General features: G+C 48.3%; 1 protein-coding gene across 1 annotated transcript in view; it reads right to left on the reverse strand.

Annotated features, from left to right (window-relative positions):
* NFATC2 (nuclear factor of activated T cells 2) overlaps positions 1-21,619 on the reverse strand; it is a 71,083-nt gene that overhangs the window by 23,098 nt on the left and 26,366 nt on the right. Inside the window, exons 6-9 of the mRNA XM_059481068.1 lie at positions 15,994-16,134; positions 5,662-5,717; positions 4,777-4,903; positions 2,564-3,256 (exon numbers count right to left, since the gene is read on the reverse strand). Of these exons, the coding sequence (XP_059337051.1) occupies positions 2,564-3,256; positions 4,777-4,903; positions 5,662-5,717; positions 15,994-16,134 (1,017 nt within the window). The remainder of the gene's footprint in view (positions 1-2,563; positions 3,257-4,776; positions 4,904-5,661; positions 5,718-15,993; positions 16,135-21,619) is intronic.

The following is a 21,619-nucleotide window of genomic DNA, read 5'->3' on the forward strand; positions in this document are numbered from 1 at the left end:
GAGAGCCCCCAGGCCTGGAGTCCTCCTGCAGAGGGGAGAACAGCTCTCACCTTTTCAAGGCAGGTTAAACGTGCTGCATTCCCAGTGCTTTGTGCCCTGTGGAGCAGTGAAGGCTCTGAGCAAAACCAAGCCATGCTCTCGGGAAGGACAAATAACATCTTTTACAGCAGAGGGAGAAGACAACAATGAGGGGTGCTGGCAGCAGTGACTCCAGGGAGCAGAGAGGGGTGCAGAGAAACGACAGCATCAGCTGGGGATGCTCTGGGCACTGCCAGGACAGCCCAGCACCCTCAGTGTGCCCACCCTGAGAGGCACCAGCTCCAGGAATGGGGAACTGCCAGTGTGGGACATGCCCAGGCCCCTCCACACAGCTCAGGATAGAAACAAAGCCCAGAACCCTGAGGCTGTGAGTTAACCACCAAGGCAGTGAGCAAGGGCTGCTGAGAGCAGGCACCAGAGCAAAGGGACAAAGCTGGATGTCAGCAGAACCCTGGAGAAAGGAGAACAAGGCAGGGGCAGGAGGAAGATGGGGGAAGGCAGGAAGAGCAGAGGGAAGTGAGAGATTGCCCAAGGGCAGCAGCAGCAGCAGCATTGGCCCGTGCCAAGCCTGCCCGGGCCAGCGGCAGCTCCGTGTCTGTCCGTGGAAATCACTGCAAGACCTCACAGCTCACTTTATCTCACAAGAGCTCTCTGGATAAAAGGGATTTAAGGGCAAAGCCTCTATAATCCTTTGGGTTTGCTTTCTTTTAATACCATAAAGCACAAACCCAAACTTTCTAGTCAGGAAAAACATGGCTTTTGTTATGTTCTGAGTCACTTTTCCCCAGCAGCAAACAATGTGGCTTTTCAATTCAAGTCCCGAACATTTCAGAATGAAATGCTTTGCAAAGCCCTAAAGTAAATCACAATTCTCCAAGTCACACTTCCAGCTGATATAAACTCACTGAGGTCAGTAAAGAGACTGCATGTGGCCCATCCTGCCTGGCCTGACTTGATAAAGCAATCTGTGGCTGAAATCAACTGAAGATGATGCAGCCAGCCAAGGAGAAGCCTGGGGTTTCATTATTAATTGCTGCAGTTCTGCCTAAAGGCTACCTTAGCAGGAAGGGTGAGTGCATTCTGGGTGAGCTGTGCTGCCCTTGGGTGTCACTGGCCTGATGCAAAACTCAGCAAAATTAACTTTGCAGTCTATCTTAGGAGTTCTTTTAAGTGGACTATGGCCTGACTTTGAAGATAGAACCTTGAAGTAAAAGCTTTCTCCTTTCTTTCTTTTACAAGGTGTGTACCAAGTATTCTTAGAAATGTGGAAAAATCTCTCAGCTTCTCATTAAAATTACCCTAAAAAACAGTGCTTTGTTCTCCTGTCAGAAAGATTCTCTTGCCTTGTTATCATGCCCAGTTCCCTGAATGAAAAGTGAATATCCCAAGTTAAATGAATCTCCTGAATCTCCTGCTCAGAGAAAAGAGCCAGTAAAAGCTCTCCAGACTTTACTGTGATGGCACCAGAGCTGCATCACCCCTCTGCAAACACAGTAACAGAGAAACCATCCAACCTCTGCCCACAAACCCAGCAGTGAAGGCTGCACACGGAACAGAGCACTCAGGACCCAAGCTGAGGAAAGCAAAACTTTCACAGACACAATTTCACCATTACTCCCAGTAAGTGCAGTAAAAATCCCAAATTGTTGGGTGCTTGGAGCACATCCTGGTGCACACCAGGAGATCCAGCCCACACTGCCTGCACTGAGAGGGGAGCAGAGCCACCATCTGTGGCAATCGGGTCTGTGCTTCCTGCACAGGAACATCCTGCATTTGCAGCAGTGTTTCCAGCAGCCTCACTCTGCTCCCACTAAAATCAATGTTGGGTTTGCTGCTGCTCTCCGTGATTGCCGTGTCCAGCTGCACTATTAATTTTGCATTGATTTCCTCCTGCCAGAAACATGCTTTAATAAAAGAACCAATCAACCAGCCTGCCAATGGCTGCCTACCTAAGAATAAGCAGGATATGTTCAAAGAAAGCTTTACTCTAACTTATGTTCGTTCCTAAAGGCTAAATCAGCTGGCTCACAACAAAGGAACAGCATTGTTTAACTTATCAATGTCCCACTGTTCATCTAGAACATCTGCAATGGTTTTGCCTGCAGCACTACCCCATTCATTACAGGCCTTGATAGATTGCTCAATGGGCTTTTTTTTTGGTACAAAATGTACAAGAGCATTTTACAAAGTGGACTTTGCCCTGGTATGAAAAAATATAATAAAATAATGAAGAAGTAATTTCAGATCCGCCATTTTCCAAACTGGCAATGGGACCTTTGGCAAAGGGAGACAAAATGGGACCAGCTCAACGTGGCACAGAGCAAGCAGAGGGGTCCTGCGGGTGAGTGGCCAAAGTGCTTTGCCATCAACCAACAATGCACCTAATGAGAGACCCAATCCAGCCTGAAAGCACAGCAAATGCCCACAGCCACCAAGGGGGCCACGCCAAGCAACAGCAGCATTGGGAACTCCCACCTCAGCCCCCCCTCCAACCGAGCAGCCCTGAGAGGGGCACAGCACTTACCATCGTCCAGGTAGGCCTGGTCCAGGTTCTGCTCCTGCTTGATGGTGACTCCTGCCGGCAGCACGTCCTTGTGCTCGGTGCCCGGGGGCCCGTTCTTGGCCGCCCTGGTGCCCGGGGCCGCCTGCTGCTGGATCACCGTGGGGAACGAGCCGGGGCTCAGCCTCGGCGCCTGGCCGCCCTGCGCCTGGCCGGGCCTCGACGCGCCGCCCGCGAAACTCTCGCAGCACATGATGTGCTGGAACTCCTGGTGGCTGCCACACCTCAGCTGCTGGTTGGTCGGGGAGTAGTGGATGACGGGAGAGGGCTGCTGGTGGCCCGGGGAGGGCTGCAGCACGGCCGAGCTCTGCGCCGGGGAGCCGGCGTGCACCAGCACGGACCTGTGCCCGTCCCCGAGCGCGGCCGGCGTGGCCATCAGGCCCGGCTGCTGGTAGCCCAGCTGGCTGGGGCTCAGGCTCTTGCTCCTCTGGTAAATGACAGCCGGGCTCTGCTGCTGGTACCGCGAGTCGGGAGAGGAGAGGCCTGAGCGCAGCTGCTGGCAAGGAGCCATGGTGGCCACGAGGCACGAGGGCGACTCGGTGGCCAGCGTGTGCTGTGAATAGTAAGGCTGTGTTACTGTCCCCAGAGCACCGTGCACTGGACTGCAGATTAGGGCTGGATCATAGTCATCAATGGGCTCTGTTTTGATGGATGGTACTAGAATAAAGCATGCAAAGGATGTTATTTGTAACCAGCTGAGGAGAAACAGACAGGTTTTCCTTGAAGCAATAAGAGATTTAAGCCTTTTACAAGATTTGTGTGTCTAAATTCGTATGTCACAAGCACTGAGTTTAATAAATCACCCACATGCAACCACTGCAAAGATTCTTCAAAGCTAAGAGGTTCTTAAAAAATCTTAAATGCACTAATGAACGACAAATTGCTAAAGCTGAAAAATTCAACACTTCAGCTCCTGTTTTAATTCATTTAAGGGCCATTCTGCAACACACACAAAATAAGAAGTCATAGATAGGTGTTTCATGCAGTATTTCCATCTCAAAGAAGACTGAATCAACAGAAATCCCAGGACATAAACAACTGCCCATCTTCCTGTCAAACATCCAACCAGTGACCAAAGGCAGAGCTGAATATTCTAGAGCTTTTGTTTCTGCTGCACAAAGTTCCCTCAGTGCTGAGACCTGAAGACCTGTCTGACACCATCATTTAAAAGACCATGATTTAGTAAGAGTACTATGAATCCTGGTGGGGTAAATGATGGTCCTCTATATTTCCAATGATTTTTTGGTCAAATCTTCCCCAAAACTCACTACAGAAACACCACACAATGGAAACCATGCAGTGGTCATGCAAAATTCCTGTCTGGAAATAAAGCTTCCTCCTCCTAAGTGGTCTATTTTAGGTTTTATATTGAGAGAGAAGTGTGCTTCTCAATACTGTTCCAGAGCAGAACAATTTAGCAACTGTACAAACCCTTCACACTGGTGATACCCTATAGAGTTCACAAATTCAGGGAGAGGAGCAGAGATTTTCAGGCTGGAGGAGACCAAAATAAGAGTCTGAATGAATGTTTGCCTTTCCTTAGAGACAAGTCAAATTAAGACATCATTTGAAGCTTGCATAAAATCTGGTGGGGTTATTTTATGCTTTCTGCTTTCCACAAACACAATACCCTGGTTTTCTCACAAGATTTTCCCCCCAGCCAAAGCTGAGAAATTCTGGGAATCTCATTAGTAATCCTGTTGCATTTATTGTGACACGACTCACCAATCCCCCAGAGGAAGAACATCACAAAAGCATTCATATTTTTCTCAGCTAGCCTCACTCTGAAGACTCTATATTGCTTGCCTTCCTCCATCCCAGGCCCTTTCCCAGATCTGATGTTTTCTTATTGCTGGACACGTCAGAGAAGGCAACACTGGTGGTTTTCAGGGTCACACCGTGTCCCAGACTGAGCCTGTTCCCACTGAGGCTCTTGGCAAAGTTCCACCAAGTGAATGAGGCAGCATCAGCCCATTGCCAGAATAACAGATCACTGACACCCCAAACTGATGGAAATTCCTGATCATAAATCACAGGCATCTTTTAAACCAAGCAGCTGCTGAGGGCTAAATTAAATTAGCAACATTTAGATCCTCAAAGAATGGCAAGAAAACAACAGAGCAGAAAATCAGATCCCGCTCATGAACTCAGATAACAAGTCTGTCCCTGAGAATTACCTGGGTGGTAGGTGAAATGCTGGGGTTGGCTTCTTTTCCTTTTGCCATTGATGACATAGAAATTCACCTTGACGGCTGTGCGGATGTGCTTGTTCCTGTACTCGGGAATTTCCACAAAAAGCATGCTCTGAAATAAATACAGGGGACAGCAAGGATCAGCACTGAGGCTGGCCAGGGGCTGCAGGGCAGCTCCCCTTGCCACACCTCCAGCCATGACAAGGGGAACTCCCTGTTCATCTCTATAAAGAAGGGTATGAGAAGAAAGGGGCAGATGGTGGAAGCCCAGATGATTTTTGGCACTGACAAGTTGGTTTCTACGGACTGTATCCCTCCTGCACTTGGAGAGAAGTCTCAGCTACAAATAAAGCATGAAATGGTGACAAATGCAGAAGCTCTGCTAATCCCACAGTGCCTGATAAAGGAGTGTGCACTGCACAATTCCCTCTTTTTGTCAGAGTAACTCAGTTATGCTGTAGGCTTTGGATTTACCCACAGGCAGACCCTGCTGCCTCCAGGGCAGGCACAGCCCATGGCAGAGGCACTGCTGGCTCCTGAGATCTCTGCCTGCCCAAGCAAGGTCCCAGCAAGGGAAGAGAGGGGCTCCTTCCCTCCAAAGAGCACTGGAAATCCTGCAGGGCAAACCCTGGATGTGCTGCAGCAGCCAGGGCTGGCCAGGGGCAGCATCCTGCAGGGCCTGGGCTGGCACTGCGGGTGTGCAGGGCAGCATCCAGCAGCCCTTGGGGGGCTCTGCTGCAGGAATCAATCCCTCCTGCAGCATTTGGCACTTGTTCATTGTGGCATTGCTGCTCTTTCTGCTCCTGATCTGCTCCTTGGAGGCTCCCCTTGAACACAAGCTGGAGAGGACACCCCCTGTTTCATACTCACAGGCTGGCTCTTGTCTTTGTCCACTGTTGCCTCCATCTCCCAGATCTGCTGCCCATCTACAAGAATATCACAACATTAACCTCACTGTGGGTTTTTTTTTAAATCAAAGAACTTATAAAAAAAAAGAGAGACATACAAATCAAGGGCATTAAGTTAGCAAAGCTCTCAAGATGGACTTGACTTCAAGCACCTTCCCAATCCTCACTGAAAGCCCCAGCATTTCATTGAAACACATCACTGAACACTTCTCTTGCCAGGAAAGAGCTCACATACATATTAAAGTTCAATGTTTATGTAGAAATTAGCCACACTGAGGAATGAAATATTTAGCACAGGTGCAACACCTGCTTTTTACCAGGCCTGAGTCCAGCCAGCCTGACTGGTGGAGGGCACCAGGAGGTCACATCACTTGTGAATGGTCACCCTGGGTCAGCAGCTCAGCAAACTCTGCTGCTTTGAGCCAAGACCTCTTGGATTCCCACAGAATGCCCCTGACAGCCCTAAAGCCGTGGCAAAACACCAAATATTTACTGTACTCAGTGCAAAAGCACTCCACTGCACGTGGGACAGCCTCTGCCCTGAACCCCTGCAAGCTTTGCTGCCCTTAGTTATTGCATCCATGCAGCTTGTCTCCATCCTGAGTCACACAAAATTACATTTATAGAGAAAATAAAATGTGATCCCCCTGTATGGAGTAGCACCACAGTAACCCCTGTGCTGTAAGAGTGGATCAGCAGTGACAGGACATTCATTTACAGACTGGCTGCTTCCTCTGCTGACAAATATTCCTTAAGTATAAACATATTTTGCAGTGCTTTCTTTCTTTTTTTTAGATTTTAATCTTTACCCCTTTGATTTTCATATTCCATTGAGCCTTTCAGCCAAGCAATTTGCAAAAGAAAAATACTGATGGGAGGGAAACAAATTGCCTCATACCTTTCTGAAAGCTTGCTTTTAAACTGTCCAGGGGACACATATCCCAAGGACCTGATGGGCTGGGAATGCTGCAGCCAGGAGCTGCTGCCTGCTTTAGGGGAGCAGCTCTGCCTGCTTTGGGGTCCCCACACTGGGCAGGACAAGGGGGAAAATCTCCTAAACCCAGTCCTTCTCACAGAGCTTTGTATTTTTCCCAACTCTTGGAAGTTCTGCAAGAGCTGCTTTTGTCCTCTATTATTTAAGCACTTCTGCTTCTGGCAAAAAGGGAAATGAAAGAGTATTTTTAAATGCGTTTTGCATTTCTTGTGTTGTTGTGCTCTTTGTTCTGTGCTGGGCCCAGACAATGAGCTGACAGATGTGCCAGGCTCTGGGGCAGCCTCTGCCCAGCTGTGGCCAGGACGCAGCCCCAGGGTCCCTTCTGGGACACAACTCACCTGTCCCACACCTGGACAGCTCTGCTCACACCCACGGGGACAGGAGCTTGTCCTGGAGCTCACAGCTCTCACCCCTCCCTTGGGATGGCTCCTGGGGCTGCTGTGGGGCAGGGGGCACCAGCCCTGGTGGGCTCCCTCAGCCAACCCTCCCTGGGCAGTGGGCACAGCCAGGGAACAGCTGGGAAGAGGCTGTCCCAGAGCCTGGCACATCAGGAGAGCCCAAAGAGTGGGAGTGTGGCCCAGCAGGAGATCCCAGGCTCCCAGCTGCAAGGAGGGAGCACTGAACAACTCTGAATTTTCTCTCTTTTTTTGAAGTTCCCTCCTGTGAGTTGTCTTTTCTACCGTGGGGCTGAGAGGCTGCTGGGGCTGGGATGGCCTCAGCAGAGCTCTGTGTCACTGCCCACCCCCAGGGACTGCTGCAAAGGCATGGAAAAGATCCCATTATTTAATGTCATTTAACATCAGCCTCCACTTTGGCCACTGCTATGTTCCATCTGTACCCCTGTTAATGCAGCCAACTCCTTGCTGCTGTTGAGACAGAAACAGGGAAGGGAGAGCCAAAATACTGAGGGGTTAATCCAGCAAATCCTTTTCTGATTGTGAGGCAGCAAATGCTCAATGGGGAGATTCGCCTTCTAGGTGAGCTTTGAGAAAAGAAACCAGCACAGTGTGTGAGGAACCTCCCCACAATCCCAAACATCCCAAAGAATAATTTTTTAGAGTTCTCTGAGGAAAACAGGAGGGAAAAGGAAACAAGAAGACACATAATAGAGGAAGAGCTCTGATAGAGACACACATGGGAGCTGTCTCAGCAATGCCACATGAAGATGTCCTGACAACGACAGCCAAGCAGGAATATTTGACACTGCTTTTGCTCCAGGCAGAATGTTTTCATCTTTGTTTCTGTACTGCTAAATTCAAACAGTCTGTGCAGATACAACAGCACTAACTTCACAAAGAAGGTGGAAATCAAAAGGATTTGCTGGTCCAAAATGCATAAACTAAAGTAGAAACGGGCCTCCAAGTCATGTGCCACATCCAAGGAGCCTGTGGAACACATGCAACCACAACCACAGGGGATTTGATTTAGTAACTGAGCCACTGAAACTGCACTAAAAGCTAATGAAGCCAACCATAAAAATCAAATGATGTTCAGGCTGAGTCCAAAGCCTGTGTGGGTCAAAAGTAAGAATGAGAAAAGGCAAACAAGAAGTAAATGTATTTGGGGCTATCATTCCAACAATGATAGATGCTTCTGTTTGGATATATTCCATATTTGTGGCAGCTGAACAGGTTTCTAACAGATCAGACAGCAGCAGCAATCCCTGTTCTTTGAGCCCTGTTGGATTTAAGCACTCTGCAGTTCACTCCCTGACCTTTATATTCAATATGATGATGTGGCTCCATCTGTCTCACTGCTTCACTTCAGCTCGAGACAATCAATATTTGCTTTTCCTTTAACTGCTCTGGATGTGCACATTATGGGGAGCTTTTGGCAGGAGGGTGAGGGAGGCTGTGAGGAAAATGAAAAATACAACTGCATTCACAAGTCTCTCTACTTTAACCTATTCTTTTTCTGGGTAATGAAAAGAAAGCTTCTGATTATGCATACCCTGGGAGCTAATGGAGAGCAGGAGGAATAAACTGAGAAGTCTCAGGATCATTTCAGGAAATTCTGAATAGAGAAAACCTGCACCAAACTATCAACACATTTATCACCTTTACAATGTGCATAAATGCAATTTTTTTAGGAGGAAATTAAAGTGGGGGCTTGGAGAAAGTCCTCAACAAAACCAGGATTCTGATTGTAAGGATGTACTGAAAATCCCAAGGCTGATGTGACAGTGGAGCACAGCCCCTGTCACAGCAAAGGCCCTTCCCTGAACCCAGGTGATGCCTGGGCACCAGAAATGTTTAGCTCTGAGCAGGAGGCTGTGCTCGACCCTCCAGAGATCCCTTCTGGCCTCAATTACCCCATACGTGCCACAATGGGGCAAACAGCTCCTGCTTGGAAACACAGGAGACTAAACCCAGCTTGATTAATAATTTAACCCAAAGTCTGCAAGTGCAGATAGCTGCTTATTGCACAGAATTAAAGCTGCCTCAACATGGGCAGGACAGAAAGCTGTAAGGATCACTGAGGAGCCCAGGGCCAGGTCTGTGTGTGTGGTGCCTTTCAAGCTGTGCCTCCAGCACAGGGAATCCAAGCCCTGCCTCTGGAAAGGGCAGCACTCAGGATGATAAAATATTCCTGGATTTAGACCCTGAGGTCTCACCAGCCATGGCTGCCTCACGAAGTATTTTTACTGTTGTGGTTCCCTGCTCATTTAATGGTTTGTCTTAGTTGGCAAGTCTTTAACACCACAGGTCAGTGAAATGTTCAGGAAATAGAGATTTTTGTGCTGCTTCAGGGCTATGAGACTTAGCATTAAACCCTGATGAGAGATCTGATTGTGTCAGCACTCTTTGGGGAATGAATGAGTTGTTGGAAGAAAGTAATTCTACCCTTCCTAACCCAAACTGCCATCATACCAAAAGTCCTGCTTCAAACTGGGGGAAATCAAAACGTCAGGCTGCATTAGGAACATTCTGGGTGATTCTCTGCAGCCCCTTCTAGGACCCCTTTTAATTAGCCAATTAAAGCTTTTCTGAACCAGTTACAGCCTTTACACATTATTCAGGATCCCTTACTCATGACTTTGGGGTCAGTAACTAGCAGGGAAACAAACTCACTGCTTTATTTGAACAAGCATGACTGATGGACTGAGAGGCTCAGGAAATGTTCTTTGCAGTTCTCTGCAGCTGAAGACTAAATGTACTATTGTGCTGATTCTGCATGGGATTCCACGCCTGCATGTGATTTTGGGCCTGCAAAGGTACACTGCTTTTCTGTCAAGCATTACACAAATTACTTAATGAACAACCTGTTACTGGTTCCCCAGAGAAAGCCAGCCTGGTCACCAGAGGGGCAACGCTCTGACTGCACAGTTCTGAACATTTCTGCACATTTCTGCACATTTCTGCACAGTTCTGAACATTTCTGAATATTTCTGCACAGTTCAGTTCTGCACAGCTCCCCCTGGGCCTGCAGGAACTGTCCCCATTCACTCTGATTCTTGGAAGGACTTCCAGAAAAGCACAATTATCTCTGTCAGCTTTTATCAGTAGATGACAGACATCTCTGGAACACAAAGAAGGGTTTTTAGAGCCACCCCAAGAACAAAGGGAGGGCAGTGAATGGTTTCCAGTTGGACAAAACCACTCTGGGCAGCAGAAACCTTATGAGGAACCCTCACTCAGAGTCTGTGCTGCTCTGGACAAATTCCAGACAAATTCAGGGACAAATTCTGATTTCAGCTGGGAACTTACTCTGCTTCAGGCCAGCACAAGGCTGCTCAGCATCTGGTCCTGAGCAGTTGTCTCCCTCTAAACTCTTACTTCAAAACCATTTTCAAACTTTACAGCAACTCAGCATGAGTGTATTTAAAACTCATGAAAAGCAGAACCATTAAATTTATTCCTGAGCTTCATTTTCATGGATTTATTTTTCTTTCTGAAGCAAGACTGCCCACTGCAGTTAATAGAGCTCTGTTTGTTGAGAGCAGAGGCCAGTGCCTTCACTGCACTGAGGACACAAGTTTGAGTCACCAGGGCTGGACATGCAAGGCAAGGTCTGGGAGGTAAAAGGGCAATGGATTACTCATCCCCCAGCCAGCCCAGCCCCAAATCTGACATTTTGCACAGTGAGAACAAGTCTAGAGGCGAATTCTCCCCATCTATTGTTGAGGAATTCAATTCCCATTAAAATAAAACATAAATACAGTAGTTGAACAGCAAAGCATAAGGAACAGTATTTCATTCCAGAGCTCTTCCAAATGATTCCTTATGCCAATTCATCAGAATAGATTTGTTGTTTTTTTAAGATTATAAGTGTGTTTGTGTGTGTGTGTGTATATAAATTATTAAACAAAAGCTTCTCTCAAAATAAAACCACTGGGAACCTCCATGTAATAAAATGAGTCACACCAGGATACGATGACTAAGTGGGAGAACAGGGAATTCCACTCCCCATGCCAGCTTTCTTCATGATCAATTTTCTGTCAACAGGTGATGGGAGCTTGTCTCTCTGCCTTTTGTTTATGCCAAGAATTATGATTATTTTTTAATATTCTCCCTAAACAATTAAGCTGAATAATCAGGACCAGGCACACTTCCATCAGGCGCTCCCATAGTAAACAGTGAGCCAGGGAATCCAGGCCAGCAGTGGCTGCCTGTGTTAATAAGGATTTACCAGCTGTAAAATTCCAAAATCTTGTGTCATACGGGGAAACCTTCCAAAACACTGGATTCCACCCTGTCTCGCTGAGTCTCCAACAGCTATGGCAACTCCGTTTCTGCAGCCACACTCTTCTGCATTTTTCTCTGGGTGAGCCCTGGATTTTTTCCTGTTTTGCAGTGTTTTTTTGGAATCCCTGTTTTTTTGGAATGCCCCGTAGGATTACAAGAACACCTGGGGAGGCAGCATGTCCCAGCCAGGGGGAATCCTTTGAGGAGAAAGGTTTGCTGGCTTTCAGCAGCTACAGCAGCAAGGAGAGGCACAAGGTGCCCCATTACCCTGGAACTTTCTAATTTGCACAGCAGAACCTGGCAAACCTATCCTTCTGATTAATACTTGTTACCCTCACATTCAATATTCAAAGTTGTTTATTTGCTCAAGTAGCAAACATCTCTTTTGAATGAACCTGGGAAAACACTGATAGTTTTTTAAAAAGCTTTCTGTCTATTTTATCATGAATTTGCCTGAGGAAATTGCATCATTAATGTTGCACTATTAGGTTCACAGAGTTAACTCTTGAAAATCATTTGCTATTTTCTGCACTCCCCAGGAGGTTTTGGATCATTCATGAAACTGTCTGACTTCAAAAAGGGATTCAGCTCCCTGTTTGGAGCACAGTGAGGATCTGACCTAGCAAAAAGGGGAACACTGCTGCAGACAGAGTAGGAATTTCCTTTCGTGTCTCCCACAGAGAACACGATCCTACCATCAAACCCGCACAGCAGCAACCTTCCCTCCACATTAAACCTGCCCTGATGCCATCCCACCACCGTGTCCTGCAGTGCATTGTCCTGCAGGACTCCTGGGATCCCCTGGCACACGTCCCATGGCTTGTTTCCAGCACGTGGGGTGCAGCATTTGGGCGCTGTGCACACAAAACCTCAACCAGCACCCAACCCTGCAGCCTGAGCCTGCAGCCAGGACACATCCAGGGGTGTCCAAGCACCTCTGCTGGGCTCCAGAGCTGGCCAGATTTACCTTGTCTCGTTTATGTTGTTATTTTGTGGATGTGCACACCTGGGGGCCCTGGCAGCTGCCCCAGTTCAGAGGGCACAAGCAGCACCTCCTCTCCTCACCCTGCCTGGCCCAAGCTGGAGATTTCTGGTGGAGCCTCTCCAAGGATGGACGTTGTGTTTGGGCTGTTCCTCCACCACCCACATTGTCCTAGAGATGATTCACCATGTCCATGTGGCCACCAGAAGAGTTTGGCAGGGGAAATCACAGCCCATTTGCACTTTTCTCCCCGAGAAACACAAACCTCCTCTATCACTGACAGCTGAGCAGCAGTAACCAGTACACAACTGGGAGTAAACACAATGCAACCAGCATCTGACTTGCAAATTATTACATGACAATTAAAATAAATAAAAGGGGGAATTCCAGATCTTGTCTTTTCTTAACTGCACTGTAAGATCTGGGCCCCAACCAAACACTAACACCCTCGACCTTCACCCTATTCCAAGTCCTTGATAGCTCCAAGACTGCTTCTCAAGCTTTGCCTTCCAGATCAGAATTACAAGAATAGACTCCAATCCAGTTACTTCCCTGACCTACTTTAACTTAGCTGGGCTCAGTTACGTGTCTCCAAGTTCAGATCTTCAAACTCCATCAGCCAAACTCTGCCTTTGTGTGCTGGGCTTAAGGAATTCATGAGCTCCCCTGGCTCACAGCAGCTACACTTTATGATCTTGCATCAGCACGAGATAACCATTAGAAGAACTCAGAACTCTAAGGCCTGCGTGCAGATAAACTTTAGCATTCAGAAAATTAATGCTATTTATGCATCAGCATTTCAAACACAAGCACTTATCCCTCGCAGCACTGAGCTCCAGCCCCTTCTCTGTTTCCTGCTGCCGTTTCCTGTCGTGAGGCTGAGCCCGAGCCTGTCCCAGCCCTGTCCCCAGCAGCTCCTGCCACCGCCTGCGGCTCGCGTGACACGCCACTCGCTGCACACTGACATCCCCCACAATGCAGGAATTGTCCTTCTGTTCCAGGTATTTCTATGGAAAAATGTGCTATCTGCACTTCTGTGAAACGACAAAGCAAGCCTGCTCATTACTGCTCATGGAGACGTATTTTTGTCACAAATGTGACCAGGTCCACATTCCTCTGCCTTCCTAACGGTGGGTGAGGAATTGTCTACAAGATCCAGAGGAAATGGACAGAGGTTCTCAGGGTTCCCCAGAGGGATGAAACCTAATTTACAACTGTGACCCCAAGCAGCAGCTCCCTCAGCTCTGTAAAGCACACGAGCGATGCCCTCCCAGCACGGCTTCACCCGGATCCAAGAGCACCCAGAGTCTGTGGAACAATGAACAGCACAAAATCTGGCTGTGCTAAAATACTTGAAGAAAGATTTGTTTGGGGGGAAAAAGAGCCCTCTCACCCTAAACCCTGGACACCCAAGCCAAGGAGCTCTGTGGAGCCTGGTGTGCCCAAAGCTGTGGGATGTTTGCCTTCACCGCTGCTCTCACCCTCACTGTTACCAGCACAGCTAAAACTGGTGGCACAAGTGGGAAATGCAGCAGCACTTGCTAGCACAGACAAGGCTTGTGAGCTGTTAAAATGAAACTCTAAACAAACCAAGCTTCCCCTGCGAGCTTGCTGCATCTTCCTGCCCCGCCAGAGGTGTGATTGTCTCACAGGCTCTGCGGCGTGCTCGGGAACAGACACAGCCTGCTGCAGCTGGGGTCAGCAGAGCTGCGCTGCCACCCACCCCAGCACGGTGCCTGTGGCTTGCCCTGCCCCTGAGCAGCTCATCAGCACTTTCTGCACGGGCTGTGCAGGGCAGGGGAGCCGTGGGTGGGTGACTGCTCCTCCTTCCACCCAGGCACTGCTCCATCAACGCCTGGGGATGCAGAGCTGGGCTCGCTGCTCTGGGCTCCTGCAGCCCAAGGCAATGGCAACTATCAACAGAGATGTTTAGAATGGTCTACAGTGCAGAATGAGGGAGGCTGAAAGGCTCAGGCGCACAAGATCCTGATTTTCAGGTGAGCTGGGACACTCATCAGCCTCTGACAAGGCAGGCACAAAGCAATTGTCAGTTTGCTGCACTCAGCCCATGCATGACCTGCACATTCAGCTCAGCTTCTTAACCTTCCTCACCTTAGGATACACCTATTAAACAAAGCAATCTTCATTTAAAAGCCCTTCAGGCACCTCTGCCAGAGGTGCTGCTGCATTATGGAACACACTCAGCACAGAGTCCCCCAGATAACCCACTGCAAACCACACAGACCTCTGATTCGGCCTGAGGAATTGACTCTGGAACTCCCATCCTCCAAATCCCCCTCTGCCAGTCATTTACTCAGAGTCCAGCAGACTGAGACTGCCTGCAGAGGCCGAGGGCTGGGGAGAGGCAGGATATGGAACACCAGCAAGCAAATCCCTGCTCCAGACTGGGCACTGCCGCTGGGATAAGTCCTGTCTCTCCCCTACCAGGAGGGAAAAAAAGAGGAAAAAACCCTGCAGTTTCCCCAGCAGCGAAGAAAAGCTTTAGATTTAGTGTGGAAAATATTGTTGTTCTTTTTACTTTCTAACATCCCTTGCAGCCAGAGCCTTCTCTGCTCTCCTATGGAAACAGGGGCAGGGCGTTCGGGACGTTTCCTCGAAATGGCACCAAGAACTGCCTCCTGTGAGTGGGTCATCTCCTGCAGCTCCTGCAGAGCATTCTTGGGACAGGTAGCACTGCAGGCTGCCAAGATGTTCCCCAGCACCTTCCCCAGGCGCTGACATGGTGGAACAGTGGCAGCCCAGGGGGAAGGAATTAATCCATGGGCTGAAAGGAAACAGAGCGTGCCAAAAGAAATCCTCTGACTGCACAGGCTCATCTGAACCTCCACAGCCCTTCAGAGCCTTCCATACCTGCACAAACAGCCTGGCTTGCTGCTGCTGGGGGAAGGAGCTGGCACCCACAGGATGCTTTTCCACCCATGTCACCAGCTGGTGCCCATGTATGTTCATTAATGTACATTCATTTTTGGCTCGATTCTGACTTTTTTCCAATGGCATCACCCCATAGATCATGCACATGTTGCTCACTTGGACAATGCAATCTCAAACTCCTTCAAGTCACTGGATATATCACTTAAGGTACCTCTACCTCAGTTCACTGACAGAAAACTTCCAAGGACCAGGTTTTCTTAACAGCACAAAGGGAACACAAAGTTTACAATCAAAAATATGGAAGGAGAAGGGATTGATTCATCATGTATAAAAATAATTTTATATAAAAAGACACAATATGTTTGCTTTTCTGCCACAGATTTCTAGAGGGAAGAAAAAAATCTTTGCCCGTGGCTCACATCAATAAAAATGTTCATTTCAATGATGATTTCTATGGTAGCATTCACTAAACATGAGATTAAACAGGCACAGAGGATCATGTAGTGCTCAGCTCCTTTCTCTGCTAACAAATCCTGTCCCTGCTGATTCCCAGTGCCTGGATTCTTGTGAAGCAACAACACAAACAGTTGCTCCCAAGTCTAACTTTACTCACATGGTTTTACTTACATGAACTTGAGTGGGACTACTCACTTGAGAATCATGACACAAACCTTATGATGAGATTTGGCACTACAGCTTTGCCTTATCCCGTTAGGGAAAGTTAGGAAAAACCTGCCTTACCTGATGTTTTTTCTGTGAACACCACCTTGGACTCTGCTGTGAAATTCTGTCCAGTGAGGATCATCTGCTGTCCTCCATAAACCAGGCAGCTGTCAATGTCTTGTCTTTCAACCATTGGAAGCTCATGAGCAGACCTTTGGGCTGTGGACAAATTGCAAACATGAATGAAACCAGCTCTGTTTTACCAGGACTTTCCAAATCTTCCCAGAACTATCCACAGATTGATCTTGTCATCGTTACCATCCCCTGACTGCCAAAGCAGCTTCTCCGGGGCGCTAAATTTAGGTCCGAGAGGGAAAAATAAACTTACTCAAGGCATTTTATTTGGAAACATTCAGGAGTTGGCTGCAGTGGTTCAGCTGTGCTGGCCCTGCTCCTTGTCCTTGAGAAAGGACAGCTTGGATGAATGAGCTGAAACTTGCCCATGCCTGTTTCCAAATCAACGGCCAAATTTTCAAGTGCAGGCACACTACAGCCCTAGAGCCCAAAAATTCCACCTGCACAGAGGATTCCACTGAATAACACTGAATTCCTTCAGAGGGGGAAAAAATAAAATGAACCCCTTTTCCAAATCCCAGTGCTTCCCACAGGGCAGGCCTGCACAGGGGTTGCCAACAACAGCTCCATCTCCGGCTCCAAGTGTGGGCACCGAGCCCTGGGGACAGCCACGAACCCCAGATGTGAGCAGGAGGGGTCACACCAGGACTGCTGCAGCCCAGGGCTTTCCAAGCACGTTCTGCAGGAGCCTGAGCATCTGAGGAGCAGGGCCTGTGTCACAGACTGAGCCTGACTGTGACAGGCAAGGGAAGCAAAGGTAGGGTGGGATCCAGATGGACACGGACGGCAGCAAGGCTTTCTAAGGTCTTTACTGTTCTTGGCCATGAATCTGGAGCGTGACTTTAGCAAGTTATTCTCTCTTTCCCTGGCCAGAAAATCAGGAGAGCACCATCTCTCCACCTGCCTTTCTCTGATGCCATTAAAACAGCCACCGCATGGTCAGAAAAGCCTTGGAGAGCCCTGGTGACCATCCCTGCAGAGCCATCCCAAGTGTCTGCTATGGAGAGGTGAGAGCTGAGGGAAGTGAGGATGTGAGAGCTGTTCCCTACAAACACAGACAGCTGGAAAACATCAGGAGCTTCCCTGTGAGCAGACCAGGTGGGCAGCAGCTCGGGGCTGGTGAACTGCGAGTTCATGACCTGCACTCCAACTCCTCCAGATCCATCCAGCCCAACTGCAAAGGCCTCCAGAGGCTCCAGCTCATCTCTTTCCCAGCTGCCTTGGCTGGATTTCAGCTCTCCCTGACAGAGACCCTGAGCACTGGTGCCTTCACTGAACGCTGGCCGCGGAGGCAGAAATGAGGGAATGTGATCCTGGATGTGCAGGGCTGGCCCTGACTCACACCCAGGCAGGCTGTGACCTGACCTGGCACTGCTCTGCTGCTCTGCAGCCCTCGCAAACACCAAATTCTCTCGTCACCTGGAGAAAATGTTGGAGTATTTGCTGAGAAAACTCAAGCATTAAACCTTTCACAGCAACTTTTCTAGCTCTGCTGAACCCTTCAGACACCAGACAGAGATTTGACTCTTATTAAAGAATAGAGGTAATTCAATAGTTGTAGCTTTCTTATGCCATTTGAGAGGCATTTTTGAAATCTATTTGAAACTACTTTAGGACTCATTGTTCTTTTCAAGTATGTAACATCTGGGCTAATATACTGCCAGTTAAAAAATATATATTCAGATTACTTTCAAAGACACTGCTAATTTCTTTCACATGGCTGTAGGATTAATTTATTTCCCAAAATACTAACATTTTTGATGAGTTCCTAATTAGATTTATCACAAAGACAGATCTGTAACCACAAAGGCTTAAGAGTAAATAGCAATCATTAAAAAGCATGTCTACAGCAGTCAAGAGAAAACATTTAAGTATTTAAGCATTGCCCTGGACACTCTTTATTGCTATTCAATCACCAAATTTCACTTCCAAAACATCCTAAGTCACCGAAATTCCAGATTAACCCACATCTCTTTCCAGCTTTGTTGTGTTAACAGAGAGCTTGGTACCTGCCACCCCACAGATCAGTGGTTTCCAAGGCATTTTCAGCGTGAGGAAGGACAGATTTTAGCCTGGAAGTGACACTGACCCATCTCAGTGACATTTGGAGCTGGCGTGGCTTTGGGCACCCCAGAGCTGTGCCTGCCCTGACACAAGAGGGGGTGTGCAAGGCTCCTGTGCCTCAGATGTGCTGCACAACAACCCCACCTGGAGCACTCCCCCTGAGCTCCCCGTGCAGACACCACCGAAGGGTTTCCCCTGCCCTGTTCTACCTGAATTCCTCTCCTCCCTTTGGGTGGTCTGAAATCCTTTTCCAATAATGAAACCGCAGCCCCTTTTCATTTTCCAAGGTCTCTTTTTCTCACCCAAGTGTGTAAGAAGGCTTCACCCCCTTCCCCATTTCCACCAGCACAGAGGTTCAAGGTTCAGTGTGGAGCTGCCTCAATAGGATTATTTTTTTTTCCTCTGCAAGAAATATTAATTGCTAATAAATCCCCTTCCTCTAAGGCTCATGATGGGTGCACTGCATGCAATAATTTCACACTATTCCTTCTCTTCCCCCAGGGGTTGGCACTTCATAAAGTGACCTACAGCTACCGGAGTTTATGAGCTTTGAATAAACAAAACACTGTTGATTTAACCAGTTGGGGTGTTTACTTTCAATAGCAACAGTTACTGACACAAGGCAGCAAAGCAAATGCTATAGAAATACTCACACTTGGCCTGAAGCAGTGTGTCAACCTATTAACAGGGGACATTATTTTTCTATTTTATTTGACTGTTTGCAAATCAAGATGTCATGGATTCGTGGTGCCAAGAAATACAATGCATGCAGTGACACAAGGCAGAAAGGGAGGCACTGTCTGAGCCCTGCAGCCCCTCCAGGGAGCTGGGCCTGCAGGGAGCAGGGGCTGCCACAGCCCCCAGGCTCCCACTGCTGCCAGCTCTACCCTGTTCTAGCAGCTGCAGAGAAGCTGAGGGTGGGCAGCAGGCTGAACATCTCATGGGGATGCACAACTGACCAAGGGACTGTGCCAAGGCAGGCAAAGGTGGGGCTTGCTTCTGCCCCTGCCCACAGCATCCATCCCTCCCCTCCTCAGCAGAGAGGAGCTCTGCCTTTCAGAGGAAAGGGGGCATTTTGAGAGATGTGATGACCTGGAGAAGTCTCCTGCAGCTCCAAATGTCCCCCACGAGGGTGTCACCCACTGCTGCTGGGAGGTGACAAGGGACAATGGCAGCTGGAGCAGCCTGGCCTGGTGGAAGGTGCTGCCCATGGCAGGGGTGGGACTGGAGGAGCTTTAAGGCCCCCTCCAAGCCAAGACATTCTATAATTCTATAATTCTGTGATGACCTCCTGCTCTCTCCCACACCTGCAGACTGACTCCAGATCTCAGGTTCTCTCTTGTCCCCACTGCTGGCAGTGAGACAGCAGAGATTTGATCCTTGTGACACCTGATCAGGAGCAGGGCTGAGGCTCAGTGCAGCCCAGTGAGGACAAAGCCACTGCTACCTGTGACTAACTCACAAGCCAATAAACCAAAATTGTGGCAGTTTAGGAGAGGTGGGGTCACAGCTGGCACCCCAGAGCAGTGGCCTCACCAGAACAATAATTCAGATCTTCTCTGGACGCCTCTGTCCTTACCCTGCCCAGAGCAGCCCCAGCTCACCCCAGCCTGCTGGAAGCCTTTGAGCTGGGACCCACCACCCCTGACATGTCTTTGCAAACCTCCACAGGCTCTTGGTCCAGCCCCTGATTCCTGTTTGGCTTGAGAAGAGCAGCTAGAGCAGGATGTCTGCTGCTAAAGAAACCCTGACCCCTGGAAGCAATAGCAGAGGTGTAATTTGTTATGGGATTAATTCTTCCGCCTCGGTGCAAACCTCAATGAGCCAAAGCAAATATTTCATTCCTGCTGCCACACTGGGTTTATTTACCACGAGCTGCCTGTGGTAGGATTGATAGGAGCAGAGCTGCTGTGCTCAACACTCATCCAACAATTAATGTTTGAGAGACTTCGATCCCCTCCATCACTCCCTGAAGCATCCTGGGCTCTGCAGTGGGAGCAAAGACAAAGCTGGGCAGCCATGGATGCACCAAGGGCAGGAGACATCTCCAGCAGCCAGGGAGACACCAGCAAGGCACCCTAGAGAGGAGCACATTCTGATCAGGACGACAGGATCATTTCCCTCCTGGTAGGAGTGTGGAGCAGTGGAAGATGTACAAACCAAGTAAAAAAAGCTAATTTCCAGCCCTCGTGGGGAAACCTTGAGAATGTGGTCTCAACACTCTGAAAAGAAGAACACAGCGTGACTGACAACAGTTTCTAATTTGCTGCCAGCAAGACTTAATCAGCAGTTTGTGCAGAGCCATCCAAGCAAAAAGCACCAAAAATAGAGAGCTTTTCTGCACCTCCTCCTCTGCAGATAATTTATGATGTCCTCGCAAAGGAGAAGTGACAAGCAGCCATGGCAGCAGTGTCAGATAAGTGTGAAACTTTCTATGAACTGCAGCCAGCTCAGCAAGCCAGTGTGTGATGAATGACAGGGCAGCCGTGGCCTGGGTTCCCTTCTCTGTCACTCATCCCTGTGGGTGTGCACAGCATTTCCTTCAGTCCCTGGGCTGGATGTGCTCTGCTGGAATGCTGCTCTGTGTGCTGGGCTGTCTGCTTGTACCACAGCAGCACCAAAGGCAAGAAGTGAGCAGGAGCTGACCCACAGCAAGGCTGGCATCCCCTTCACTCTGACTCCAGCTTTAAAGACTGAAATATTTCAGCTGCACGTTCAGAGTGGCAAATGTTGTCAGAATAAGCTTTTACATTCTGTGCTTCAAGAGAGAGAAGGTGTTCTTTAGAGAAAGCACCAGATTTTCTGTCAGCTGCACTGGCAGCCAACTGTGTGACTGTCTTGAAGTTGAAATGAAAGTGGGAAAAATTAATTTAATTCAACTGGAAACCATGAGACTCCCATAATAATCAGGGTTATGGTTAAACTTGCAAAAAGGTATCTTCCAAGTGCAAAGAGACCATTTGTTTCTGCTTTTCTATCTGAATAAAGCAGGGCTCCTTCTTGCCTGCTGCTGTGTTCCAACAGCACAACTCCCAGCTGAGGAAAAGCACTCGCTGCCTTGCCAAGACAACATTCTTGTACATGACTAGCTCTTTCCTCTGTAGTTATTAATGTGTCACAAATCATAGGCTCAGATTGTCTCATATTATGGGAAAATCTACTAGAAGGAGAGAAAAATAAAGGAAACTTCCAGGGAAATTGATTAAAGGGAAATAAGAAATTTGACCCAATTTAACGGAACAAAATACGGTCAATAATAGAAACTATTTACATTCCTCTAGATGGACACACGGTTCTTTAGCAATAAGTTTTGTTTGTTTTGCTTTTTTACCACCTCGGAACATCTATTATAAGAACAAGATTTTAGTCCCCTTCTCTCGTGCCAAGTGCAATTTAAGTTTGCATTTTAGGGGATTAATGAGCACAGCTCAGAGTCAGCAAACATGGACTCTGCAAAGCAGGAGCTGTGACAGACTTTGGGAAGGTTTAACAGGATTCATTAGAA

This window comes from Ammospiza nelsoni, chromosome 12, assembly GCF_027579445.1.
Source record: "Ammospiza nelsoni isolate bAmmNel1 chromosome 12, bAmmNel1.pri, whole genome shotgun sequence".
NCBI lineage: Eukaryota > Metazoa > Chordata > Aves > Passeriformes > Passerellidae > Ammospiza > Ammospiza nelsoni.